The following is a 14,415-nucleotide window of genomic DNA, read 5'->3' as shown; positions in this document are numbered from 1 at the left end:
TCAGTTATTTATGTCTAACTTTGTTCTAGAAAGATAATTATTTAAATATGTGATAAGGGATAAGGACTATAATAGATGTATATACAAAGTCATCTGGGAACGTGGAGTATGTATTTTTTTCAGTCTAGTAGGGATATAGGGTCTCTAAGTGGATCTTAAAAGAGGAGTAATCAGGAACAGGTGGGAGGAAGCCAGTTTAGGGAAGGAAGCAGTGGACTCTTCCACTGGGCCTAGGGATGTGCTTGTGCCAGGTGCCCAGAATACTTTGGTCTTTGCACTTCTGAACAGGATGGTTTGCTAAGAACATTAAAAGGTTTCATTTACTTCTTCGGCATTTAGAATTCTAGTTCCAGAATATTGTATCCTGCTGGGCATCTACTAATATAATTGATCATAGAATGAAATAGCTTGAAAAAAACGCAGAGAGAATTGGTTTAACCACTTCATTTTACAGGTAAGGATTGAATTTTAAAGAGATGAAGTTTCTCATCCAGTTTTTCAGAGCTGGTTACAGTGGCTGTGCTGCAAGTAGAGTCCAGATCTCACAGACCCTCAGTAGCGCTCTTTCTATACATTTCATTGTTTGCAAGAACCAGTACAGACTGAGTACTGCTCAAGAAATGTGGACCTTGAGAATGAACAATCAAGTGGTATTTTTTGGTCTGAGAAAAATAAGACTTGAGCTTGAGTTTGAGAAATGGTACTAACATGAATTCCTACTATTTGTCAGAACAGAAATATCTAAGAGTTTCCAAGTCCAAAATGTATATGTAAAACAGATGTTGTAAGGAAAACATCTCAGGATGAATTGATTGTAGGAAGCAGGAAAGTGGAGATGAGGACTGGACTTGGCACTGGAAAGAGCATGGTAATGACACCTTTTTGGAGGGGAGGTTATTCTGAGGATATTTAAGAAATGGGCCACCAAATGGCTAATAGAACTCTATTCCAGAGGGGAAAATTTCTACTCTTCGTATTTTTTGAGTTCATTTTCTTTGGTAAATGGTTTCACAGTAATTTCTCTCTTAGCTTACATTAGCATTGTGTACTCTGAGCACACTATTTAACTTTATCTCTATGTTCTCATGTGTAAAGTAGGATTTGTAATACCCTTTAAATGCTCAGGAAAACAACCACCGTTAGAATAGTTTTGCTGTTTCCCAGAACATCTGTATCATTTTGTCCTTCTCCCCAAAGGCTATTGTTATTAGTTATACATATCCTTTAATATCCACATTCCTTTTTTCCTCAGTAACAGTTAGTAGGAGTGGAGATCTGATGTTTTTTCCCCTTTTGTTTCAATTTCATTCCTAAAAAATTTTAGCAAAAGTACTTTGAGCAAGGAATATGAATAGGCACATACTGTAGATTAATGCGAGTATACATGATGGTATAGTGAGAGGGTGAGCAATGGTATTGAAATATGTGCTGTATAGATTTGCTTTCTCTTTGGACTTCAGGTTTTGAGTTTCCACACCTTGGTTCTAGTGGAGGACCACTTATTTGCCATAGCTTCAGCTCTGCTTGCTATTTTATCCTCTAGCATCTTCCTATGACCATGGTTCCCAGATTTTAAGATTTTCCAGGAGTATTGTTAATTCAGCATTTGAGACAGTCCTAGGTTTGAATTTCAGCATTTACTACCAATTTGACCTTTAATAAGTTACTCAGCATTTCTGAGCCCATATTCTTCACCTATAAATATTATCAACCTCATTGGATTGTTAAATGAATAAGATAAAATTAAAATTTATGTACAGCCTACTAGAGGGCCCCCTGTGCTGCCCTATAGGATGTAAATAAATAGTAATTCTTATGATGTTACATATACATGACAAACACTAAGAATTATTAAAATAGGTCTAGAGTGGGGTCCTGAACCTCCATCTTTTAGCAAAGTCTCAAAGTGATTCTGATGAGTAGTTCACGGACTATACTTTAAAGAAAAACCTTCCTTACGGGATTATTTGGATATGCATTGTGTGTTCAGAAGTCCAAAGTATATTTTGTCTTTTGGACAAGCCTACACCATTATAATTCATTACATAATTTAGTAAATTGTATTATACATGCTCTCTCACCGAAGTTGCTGTTTAGGTGACAGAGGCAGGCAAATATTTCAGTAGAGACTACAGTGTGTTAAATACTCTGATAGAATCATGCGCTTTGGTAACACAAAGGAACAGCAGCCATCCCAGGCAGGGGTGGAAATGGGAATAGCTTGTTCTAGAATAAGTCATTCCTGAGTTGAATCTTAAAGGATGAGTAGGAATTAGACCAGTATATGAAGAATGACTGCTTTATTTCTAGTTTGGGTGAGTGGATATCAGAGGAGATACTTTAGGGATAGGAGAAGATAATGATGTATATGTAGCCTCCAGCAGTTATATTTAGAAATCTGAGATTCAGGCCTTGTTGGTATGTATTAGCATAGTTATATCTCCTGGAGGAGGTCGAGAAGAAAAAAACAAAAGGAGAGAGAGATGCTAACTTACGCTATTTAGTAACAGTCATAGAATGCTTCCTGTTTTCTTTTAATATAATTTTTGTTTGTTTTTTTGGCTGCGTTGGGTCTTTGTTGCTGCACACGGGCTCTCTCTAGTTGCGGCAAGCAGGGGCTACTCTTCGTTGCTGTGCGCGGGCTTCTCATTGTGGTAGCTTCTCTTGTTGTGGAGCACAAACTCTAGGTGTGTAGGCTTCAGTAGTTGCAGCACGCGGGCTCAGTAGTCGTGGCACACGGGGCCTAGACCGTGCGGGCTTCAGTAGTTGCAGCACGCGGACTCGGTAATTGTGGCTCACGGGCTTAGTTGCTTCGTGGCATGTGGGATCTTCCTGGACCAGGGATCGAACCAGTGTCCCCTGTATTGGCAGGTGGATTCTTAACCGCTGTGCCACCAGTGAAGTCCCAGTATAACCTTTTCTATAGTTTAATGAGAGCGATACACAGGTGTGATATTGTGATTTCTAATGAGAAATATGTATTTGGTGTTTGTCCATATTTCTGGCACAGAGCTCCTAAAACCCTTGTAATTTCCTAAGTGATGAAAGTAACAAAGGTGTCTTTTGTTATGTTAATGAGATAACTTTTGGAACTCACCTAAGAATGGGAGCTGGTTGCCATCAGAGCCAACCATGTGATTAGAGGGTTGGAACTTTTCAGAGGGGAGAGGGGCTGGAGATTGACTTCAATCACCAATGGCCTATGATTTATTTAATCAATCATGCCTATGTAATGAAGCTTCCATAAAACCCCAAAAGGACACAGTTCAGAGAGCTTCTGGTTTAGTGAACATGTAGAGATTTGCAGAGAGTAGCAAGCTCATAGAGGGCATGGAAGCTCTGAGTCCTTTCCTTGTCCTATGCATTTCTTCCATCTGGCTGTTCCTGAGTTATATACTTTTATAATAAACCAGTGATCTAGTAGTAGTAAGAAAATGTTTCTCTGAGTTCTGTGAGCCAGTCTAGCAAATTAATTGAGCCCAAGGAAGGGATGGGGGTTGTGGGAACCTCTGATTTATAGTCATTTGGTTTGAGGTACAGGTAAACCTGGGCTTGCTACTGGCATCTGAAGTGGGAGAGTTGGGCGGGTGGGGGGTAGAGACTGAATTTTAGTATGCTCTGCTTGTGTGCAGAGAATTGCTTGTTGGTGGTGGGGGGACACCCCCCCACTCCCCGCCCCTGTTCACCATGTTGGAATTGGGCCCAGGAAACCAAAAGAATAGGTCACTAACATGAAAGTTAAACCTTTGGAAATTATTTCATGTGAGAGATGTGTTTTATCTAGTTTACTGATTCCAGCTACAGAAAAATATTGATAATATAAATCCTTTCAGGAATCTTTTTTTTTTTTAATGCAGAGGCCTTTGTTTTTTTTAAATTTATTTGGCTGCACTGCGGGCACATCTTTGTTGCTGCATGCGGTATCTTCATTGCAGCATGTGGGATTTTTTTTTTTAGTTGTGACATGCGGGATCTCTTAGTTGTGGCATATGGGATCTGGCCAGGGATTGAACCCGGGCTCCCTGCATTGGGAGCATGGAGTCTTAACCACTGGACCACCAGGGAAGTCCCTCAAGAATCATTTTTATTAGCTAGGAAAGCACTAAATTATACAAGAGGAAATACCGTGTATGTGAAAGAATACTTTCTTTTTTAACTTATTTTTTTAATTAAAAAAATATTTATTTATTTATTTTTGGCTGTGTTTGGTGTTCATTGCTGCATGCAGGCTTTCTCTAGTTGTGGCACACGGAGCTACTCTTCATTGCGGTGTGTGGGCTTCTCATTGCGGTGGCTTCTCTTTGTTGCAGAGCATGGGCTCTAGGCATGTGGGCTTCAATAGTTGTGGCACGTGGGCTCAGTAGTTGTGGCACACAGGCTTAGTTGCTCTGCGGCATGTGGGATCTTCCCGGACCAGGGATCGAACCAGTGTCCCCAGCATTGACAGGTGGATTCTTAACCACTGCACCACCAGGGAAGTACCCTTTTTTTTAATTTAAACAAATAGGTATTTTTTATTGTCAAAATGAGAAAGCCGATATGTATGAAAAAGAAAGGAGATATATAGATGCAGCATTTTTTAAAGCTTTAAAAAATTTTTTGTAATAACCAATTAGTAAATTATAAACTGCTTGAGAATAGGGGCTATTTCCTTATTTCTTTGATATACCTTAAGAGTGCTTAAGTATTCTAAACAACTTATTTAACTATGTAACTAGTAAGTATCAATCTGCAGTGATAGCATAGATTTGATCAGAAATTTCTGAAGCATTGTCAGGAATATAGAAAGAATTAATTTTCTTTACTCTTTCTGCTGTTATTTCCTAAAAGGATTACATATGGTTACTTCTCAGAAGTAGTTCTCAACTACTTTTCAGTTGTAAAACATCTTTATCTGATGTTTCTGTTTGTGTATTGGAAGTATGTGTGAGTACCCCTTTTTTTTTCTAGAGTGTGTAAAGAAAACAAGGGAACTGTTTATTTGTTGCTGCTTACTTGCCACGTACTAATTTGGATTGTTGCTTATCCCCAGTATCACTTATGGTTATGACATATATTATTTTAAAATAATTGTTATAAGAGATTACCTAAATATTACATACATAAAATATGGTTTGAAGGATTACTTAAATGTAAGATTGTTACATGGGAATACAAAAATATCAGGTTTTTAAAACAGTGCCTTAGTATTATTATTTACATGCATTGGTGTATTTTATATAGTGCTATTACTGTGCTTAAATGTGATTTATTCTTTTTCCTGTTAGCGTTTCCTTTATTTTTCTTATGATTATATATGTATTACTGTAACTCTTTCCTAATGCCTAGTTTTTCCATTTTTTAGTACTGACTATATAGTTTGCCTAGCAATTTTCCAGTGGCATATTTGTTGTTAGACAATCACTTGACTTTATCTTATGTTAAAGCAACTAAATTTTATACAAAGTGGGGGAAAATTGCCTCTTTGGGAGACCTGCACAAAATAAGTCTGATTTCAAAAGATAGTAGAGGGGCTTCCCTGGTGGCGCAGTGGTTGAGAGTCCGCCTGCCGATTCAGGGGACACGGGTTCGTGCCCCGGTCCGGGAAGATCCCACATGCCGCGGAGCCTGCGCGTCTGGAGCCTGTGCTCTGCAACGGGAGAGGCCACAACAGTGAGAGGCCCGTGTACTGCAGGAAAAAAAAAAAAAAGATAGTAGAGTATTTAAGTTGATTTTAAATGTGTATCTGTGGTTTAGAGCAAAGTATATAAGGCCTAAGCACTCCCTAAAATATTTTTATTTTCTCAAATGCTGAAAATTTGCTTGATTAATTACAGCTTGCAAAATAAATCAAGCATCTCCTAGTAACTAATAAATTTTCTTCAGAATCTCAGTCCTTTGGATTTACACTCTAATAACAAATATGGGTGGTATCTAATTTAATGTGACCTTTATAGTTAATTTGTGTCAAAATGTTACTGAAACTACAATAGAAATTTTTTTCCTTTCTCTTTTATCCCCTTGGACAAATATCCTTAAAAAAATTTTTTACGAGAAGTTAATAGAGTGACTATCATTTGTTATTGCTTTATAGTTCAGAAAGCACTTTTAATGTGCTTTATCTAGTCAGCTAACATTTTACACCTATTCATCAGAGATAGTCAATTAAAAGTCTTGTTATTAAAGTAAATTTCTTACCCCAGTGCCCAGCACATTGTAAATTTAACCTTGTCTTTGGAGGACTCAGTCTCTACAAACATTAAGTGCTTATATTCTTTAGAAAGTTCCAGCAGTAATATCTTTTCTTTCTAGGAGCTCTTTGATGTAATGCCACCGTCTTTGAACTGAACTATGATCTTCCAGAGCTGAAAAACTTTATACACTTACAAGTCTTCCCCTCTTTAAAAAAAAAAGCAAATTGTTGACTGAAATAAAAGTATTTTTTCAAACTATGAAATAAACCAATGAAACCCATAAAAGTATAAATTGTTTTAATTTTTTCAAAAGTAGAGCATTAAAAAGATTGTTTACAGGGTATTAATTTTATGGGAGAAATATGAGACAAAGGGCATAAATCATACCATGTCACCCCCTTTCTTTTCTCTACAGTCCAAGTTTTCTAGTGATTGCCTAATGAGTATATCATCTTAGGCTGTAGAGCAGGAAGAGGGCTTTTTTACGTCTGATGGTTTTGAATCTTTAAATTCTTTTGTTGCCTGTGATCATTTTTATTTTGAAAAACATGAAAGAGGATGATACTTACTGTAAAAACTCTTTTCCTTTCTGTAGAGAGAAATAGCCCGGAAACTTGCAAATCCTAAGCAGCCAACAAATCCTTTTCTAGAAATGGTCAAATTTCTGTTGGAAAGAATTGCACCTGTGCACATTGATTCAGAAGCCATCAGGTAAGCTAGGAAATATATTCACTCATAAATAGAATATAATCTGAAACTACAGTGCTGTAAGTTTAAATTCTGGGTCCCCAAGGAGACCTAAAAGGGTTTCCCGTACACCTTTTTAAAGGCAGAAGCATATATCATTGAAGTTGAAAGAACTACCAAAGTTTATTTTTTGATCTTTGGTTTGCTTCACTGTTGATTTTTTTAAGAGTTCTTGTGTTTATTTTTAGCTTGTATGTGCTCATTAAAGAAAACCTGGAACATGAGAAGGAAGAAAATTTTAAATGTGTAGGCTATCATCAGCCTTTGAGTTTTCTTAACAGTTTTCATGGCCACATAGTGTTCTTTAGTGTGTATCATATTACTGTTCACTTGAGATATGTGAAAAACAATAATAGTTTGAAGGTAGCACAAGATTGCCATTAGACTAATCTGCTTTCTGAACACATGTGTATTACTTACCAGTGTTTTGGCTCTACTTTATCTGAGTTTTTAATTTATTTTTAACTTTAATATGGGTATAACATCTTGTTATATGAATGTGAAAATTAGTGATAATATGCAAAAAGTAAGCAGACTAGCAGACATTGACAGCTATTGTTTTTAATTAACTGTTCCCATAATTTCATGCATTTCACTTGTTTCTAATGATTTTCTATTGTAAACTTCTGAGAATACTTTTCCCTTGCACTAACCATTTTTCCAGTAGATTATCTACATATCTTTTTATGTTGGGTAACTCAATAGCATTTATTGATTCCCTTTTCCTTGGATTAGGAGACCTGGTTCTAGCTGTTATTTTATCTTATGTGAATCACTGCTTTGGTTGTATTGAAATTCCAATTGTATTAGTTTGCTAGGGCTGCCATAACAAAATACCACAGACTGTGTGACTTCAACAACAGAAATTTATTTTCTCACATTCTAGAGGCTAGCAGTCCAAGATTCAAGGTATCAGCAAGTTTGATTTCTTCTGAAGCCTCTCTCCATGGGATGCAGAGATAACTCTTTGCTTTCCTCACATGTCTGTGTCCTAACCTCCTCTTCACATAAGGACAACAATCATTTGGGATTATGCCCCACCCATTTGACCTCAGTTTACCTTAATTATCTCTTTAAAGGCTCTATTTCCAAGTACAGTCATATCCTGAGGTGTACTGGAGGTTAGGACTTCAACACAATGAATTTGGGGGTACACAATTAAGCTCATAATGGTGATGTTTGTAGGGGGTTTTTTGTGGAGTTTTCTTGTTTTTTTTAGCTAAGATCTCCTTATCTTTTAATTTCCTTATTTGCAAATAAGAAAGCTATGGTTCTGAGAGAGATCAGGTGGTTTTTTACAGCTGGGTAACAGCAAAAACCATAACTTAAACTGAGATTTATTATTTTCAATGTCAGTGTCCTTTGCTCTATACCATTTGGTTTTAATGGGGTAAATCAAGGAAATGGTAGGCACTCTTTCCTTTGCATGTTGATTTTGAAAGAGACATATAATTGGCATCAGGAAGCCTTTGATATTTGTCTCCATGAGGCCTCACAGAGTTTCATTACTTTACTAAATTATAATAAGCTAGTGTTTGATCTCCAGTCTTAAAAGACCAAAAACTCAGTTTTTTCAGTAGTGTCATGATTGTCTGGACTCAGAAAAACCGACTAACTTATGGTTAGGTTAGGATGTCTAAGAGACTAATTTTATGCAAAATTCCAATTTATTAATTTTACTGAGAAATATGTCATATAAGATTCCTTCCATGTAACCAAATTTTCATGTAATATAAATTGCAAACAGAGGGTTTATTTATTCATTGAACATACCTTTAGAGGAGTGATTTTTAAAGTACATCAGGCAGTTGGGGAAGGAGAGTTACCTAACCTGAATTGTGTGAAATGGATTTGTTATTAGAAAAGGCTCCTGAAATAGATGGCACACAATATGGGTAGTGAATGATCAGTAGGAATTATAGAGATCAGCCAGGTGAAGATTGCAGGAGAAGAGCAGACCAGGCCACTAGCCCTGTGTCATTGAGCAGGTTATTTAAATTACTCATCTTTAAGATAAGAACAATAATAATTACTACTCAGTGAAGTTGTTGAGAGGCTTAAATAACATATACGTATGTAGAACACTTAGCATAATGCCTCACACATAGTTAAGTGCTAAATGAATGTTAATAGCTATTCTAGGAAGAAAAATAGCAGACAAAAGAACAAAGGCAAAAGGAATCAAGAATTATTTAGAAAATTGCATATACTTCAGCCATAATGAAGGATTTGGGAAGGAAGCATTGGGAATAGTAGAAAATCATTCTAAATATAACTTTTAAAAATATATTTATTTATTTTAGTATATTTCCCCCAGACTTATGTACATACAGATACACATATGCATGCTACAGTTAGTTACTGGTCTGTAGATAGTGGTTGAAAATGAAGTAGTGATTGTAATAATGATTGAAACCTGGGAAGAGGGTAAAATTTAGAAAGAGAAAGGTTGAGGACTGAATCCTGAGGAATACTAACAATTAAAAGGCTGGCAGAAGAAAAAGAATTTATTAAATTAAAAGATGTTTTTTAAAAAGGCATGGTCAAAAGACGTCAGGGGTCAGATGCTGCCCAGAGTAAAATAGTAAATTCAAATATCCACTGAATTTAGAAAATAGAAAACCACTACAATGCCCGAACAGTTTCTTTGGGTTAGCAAGGACAAATCCAGATTACCATGGATTGAGAAGGGCATAGGATAGTCCTTCCACACCACATCATGGTACACAAAGAAAATTACAGTATTTGAGCAGAGAAAACTGCTCAAGTCTAGAGGTGACTGGCCTAGCTAAGTAGGAGCCCACTAGATGCCACTTGGCCATCTTGAGGTCTGAGAAAATCAAAGGGATATATACCTTATCACCCTTCTAAACTGCTATAGGAGATAAATTGTTATTTGGGGACAACTAGTATAGACAGTTTAGCTATAAAAAGTAAAGGAGAAAAATGAGCTGATGGAAAGAAAGTAAGGTTGAAGAAGGGTCTTGTTTTTAATGAAGGGATTTTGAATATTTAAATACCTTTAAAAGGTGCTAAAAGGAAAGGAGAGGTTGAAGGTGGGGTAAGGGGACTAGAACTAGGATAGAGTACCATCCCTAAAGAAATGGAACAGGAAGAAGAAAATCTTCCCCTAGGGCATTAAAGGAGGTTAGAAAATAGGATATGGAAAATTACAGTTTTCACTCAAAGCCTCCATTGTTCTCCTTTATGTTAACAGTGAGGTAGTCTGCTCAGTGGAAGGATTTAAAAAATAGACCTGAGTTAGAATGGTAAAGATTTTTAACAGTTGTTGTACAGGATAGGAGAGAAACAGACACATGGATAATTTCCCAAGCAGTTTTGAACATGCATTTGGATTGGTGATGATCTTTTGCTTCATCATACTCTGTGAACTATATGGAGTGTATATTATTTATCTAATTTAGAAATGAGGAAGAATACTTTCACAAGAGGAAGGACTATAGTTCTGGCTTTAAGATTTGGGTCTGTCTCACCCAAATAGCTTTTTGACTCATAAGGGTGATCCCACCCACATTGTAATGAAAGCAGAGATTATGCCTGTCTTGTTTTGCACTGTATTTCCAGGATAGACCCTAAGACTTCACACACAGTAGGTAGTCAGTAAATACTTATTAAATAAATGCGTGCATGCACAGACTCTATTATGAGTAGTCAGATACAATTGTAAATTTTATCAAACACGTTTGTAATCGTGTTAATAAATTCATGCGTTTTATGGGATTTCCTTCTAGTAGAAAGCTTAATTCAGAATATTTTTCTCAAATTGGAAATAATTTTTTAAAAAATGTATAATGTCAGAGGTAACCATTCTAGAACAAAATACAGGGTGAGCAAGATTTTAGATGGGACATAAAGAGTACAAACAATGAGAGAAAAGTTAATTATTTTTTTCCTTGCTGTAAGTCATCATTAAGAAAAAGAAAAGTCAAGCCACAGATGGGGAGATAAGACAAACAAACCAATTTTAAAATGGCCAAAAAAATTGAACAGATACTTTATCAAATAAAACATACAAATAGTAAATAAGCACAAGAAAAGACAATCAACATTATTACTCATTGGGGAAATGCAAATTCAAATTAGAGTGAGAAGTACCACTACACACCCACTAGAATGGCTAAAATTAAAGATACTGACTATACAAAGTATTGGTGAGTATGTAGACTTACCTAACCATGTGTTGGTGATATTGAAAGCAGTTTGTTGTACATTAAATGTACATACATTACCTTATGACTCAGGAATCCCAATACTAGACATTTGCCTATAAGAAAAGAAAACATCATTAAAAAAAAAAAAGAAAACATACTTCCCATAAAGACCTATACTTAATTGCTTTTAGCAGCTTTACTTATGTCTTTAATAGAAATACCCAGAAGTCCATCAGTTGGTAATTGGATAAACATAACTGTGGAATATCCATACAACGAAATACTTCTCAGCAACAGAGAGGAACGAACCACTGATTTCTATGCAACAACATGGAGGAGTCTCAAAAGCATTATGTCACATAAAAGTTTTCAGACACAAAATATGTAAAATATAAAACTTTAGAAAAGGTAAAATTATAGTGACAGAAAGCAGATCAGTTATTATTGCCAGGGTAGGAAAAGGGAATTGACCACAGAAGAGGCATAAGGCAGGTTTTTGTGGAGATGGCAATGTTTTATGTGTGTATCTCCACAATGATTCACCACTTTACACCCACTAGATGGCTGTGATCAAAAAGATGAGTTGGTGAGGATGTAGAAAAATTGGAACCCTCATGTATTGCTAGTGGGAATGTAAAGTGGTGGAGCCGCTTGTGAAAACAGTTTGACAGTTCCTCCAATACTTAAGCATAGAGTTACCATATGACCTTGCAATTCCACTCCTAAATATATGCCCATACAAAATCTGTATATAAATGTTTATAGCGATATTATCCATAATAGCCAAAAAATAGAATGTCCCAAATGGACTATCAACTGATGAATGGATAAATAAAATGTCTTATGTGCAGACATTGGAACATTATTCAGAATTAAAATGAATGAAGTACTGATACATACTACAACAAGGATGAACCTGAAGAACAATATGCTAAGTGAAAGGAGTCACTCACGGAGACCACATATTACATGGTTCCATTTATATGAAATATTTAGAATAGGCAAATGTATATAGCAACAGAAAGTAGATTAGTGGATGCCTAGGGCTGAAGGAGGTGGAGGTGAATAAGGAGTGACTCCTAATGGGGAAGAGGTTTGTGTTGGGGCAGGGCGAAAGCTAAATTTGTTGAATATTTGCCTGTAATAGTTTAATATCCTCAAAGTTTAATATCTTTCTTCAGTTTACTGATGAAGAATTGAAGTTTCAAAAATGAAGGTCATGTTTGTTTTTACTTAAAATAGTATCATGTTGACCAGGCAATATTCCATTTTGTGGTGGTTAGGTATATTTGAAAAACTAATTCAATAATGTTGGACAATTAAGTAGTTTTTAATTGATGAATGTTTATGGATATATTTAGCACGATGCTTCTCATGAATTGTTATAAATTTCTTTGGAATTACCGATTCAGTGTTAATTATTAGTGATTAATGCCTTTGTCCATGTGAGTGTTTGCTATGTTTTTTTGCTTTGAGGGCATTGTCATTTGTCCATTTAGCCACTGCCATCTTTACTGTTTTTCTTAAAATTGCAAATGATCTCTATATATGGGTACGAATATTACATTGCTTATACTTATAAAAATATATTTCCAGTACATGTGTCATTTAATTTTAGTTTTGTTGTTTTTCAGTAGAATTACTCTTATTATACATGAGTGGGGCAGATACACTAAAAATAAGCTCTGTTGTTATGTAGAGAGCGAAGTTTAAAAAGTCACAAAATAACTTTCTTCCAGAAGATACTTGAATTTGTGGTTTAGATTCTGTGTATGTCTGCTACAATGTAATTAGGATACAGTTACTAATATAGTAGTGTTACTAATTTAGATTTTCTTACTTTAATAGTGCACTGGTAAAACTAATGAATAAATCAATAGAGGGGACAGCAGATGATGAAGAGGAGGGTGTAAGTCCAGATACAGCTATTCGTTCAGGACTTGAACTTCTTAAGGTATTTTTGAAACAGTTTGTCTTTTCTGCAGTCATAATTTGAATCCCCTTAAGGATATGCAAGAGTCAGGCTTTATTTCATTGGCAACTATTCAAAAGATTAAAACTTGTAATAGAAATCATACTTTATAAAAATAACACGTTTTCTACATTATAATAATGTAATTACATCATAAAATAATAATTTTATGGGTTTTGCTGTTTCATACATCATTTGTGTGCCTGCTATGCTTGTAACAGTATGTGCTAAATGATCTAGTCTTATCTTTCAAATAACCTGCATCTGGGGTAATAGGACTGTTCACAGGAAATTACTATAAGACATCATCTATCTGATTGGGATTTTTTTAAACAATTGGTAAACATAATCGATGCCAAAGAATTAAGAGAATTGAACAATTAGTAAGAGACATGATTTAATCTAGGGGGAACACAGCATCATCAAAGAGAATAATTCTTGGCGTGTTTTAGAGATTGTTGAGTGTAGTCTGACTAGATAAAAGTATTGCTTTGGGGAGTAATGGAAGACAAGGTTGGTTCTAGATTGTGGAGTGCCATTGGAGCAGAAAGGTACCATCAAGGGCATTTAACACTCCTTTTTAAAATGATACAGCACTTGATAGAGCTTTCGTTAGATGGAGTAAAGAGAAGAAATTAAAGGCTAAGAGACATGGGTTTCCCTGGTGGCCCAGTGGTTAAGAATACACTTGCCAATGCAGAGGACACAGGTTTGAGCCCTGGTCCGGGAAGATCCCACATGCCATGGAGCAACTAAGCCCATGTGCCACAACTACTGAGCCTGCACTCTAGAGCCCACGAGCCATAACTATTGAGCCTGTGCGCCACAACTACTGAGCCTGCAGTCTAGAGCCCAAGAGCCACAACTACTGAAGCCTGCGCGCCTAGAGCCCGAGCTCCACAACAAGAGAAGCCACTGCAGTGAGAAGCCTGTGCACCGCAATGAAGAGTAGCCCCCACTCGCCACAGCTAGAGAAAGCCCATGTGCAGCAACAAAGACCCAATGCAGCCAAAAATAAATAACTTAAATAAACAAATTTATTAAAAATAATAATTAAATAAAGGCTAAGAGACATTTATATCATTACAACATATGAACTAAAGGAGAAGAAACAAACCAGTGCAATGGACATTAGACAGAAAAGAGAGTGATGGGTTTGCATTGCAATGGTCTTAAATATCTTTTTTTCTTTTTCTTTTTGGCCGTGCTGAGCAGCTTGTGAGATTTTAGTTCCCCGACTAGGGATTGAACTTGGGCCCTCAGCAGTGAGAGTGTGGAGTCCTAACCACTGGACCGCCAGGGAATTCCCTTAAATATCATTTCATGGAAAGAACTGATGTGATTCTTCATG

The 14,415-nt window shown here is 36.1% G+C and overlaps 1 protein-coding gene across 1 annotated transcript in view; it reads left to right on the top strand.

The window, feature by feature from the left end:
* Window positions 1-14,415, top strand: part of PDS5A (PDS5 cohesin associated factor A) — a gene marked incomplete at both ends in the record, with an annotated part of 120,507 nt that overhangs the window by 76,700 nt on the left and 29,392 nt on the right. Inside the window, 2 exons of the mRNA XM_079704368.1 lie at window positions 6,769-6,884; window positions 12,941-13,046. Of these exons, the coding sequence (XP_079560494.1) occupies window positions 6,769-6,884; window positions 12,941-13,046 (222 nt within the window). The remainder of the gene's footprint in view (window positions 1-6,768; window positions 6,885-12,940; window positions 13,047-14,415) is intronic.

Source organism: Hyperoodon ampullatus, assembly GCF_949752795.1.
Source record: "Hyperoodon ampullatus genome assembly, chromosome: 1".
Lineage (NCBI taxonomy): Eukaryota > Metazoa > Chordata > Mammalia > Artiodactyla > Ziphiidae > Hyperoodon > Hyperoodon ampullatus.
This window is presented reverse-complemented; position numbering and strand designations above follow the sequence as displayed.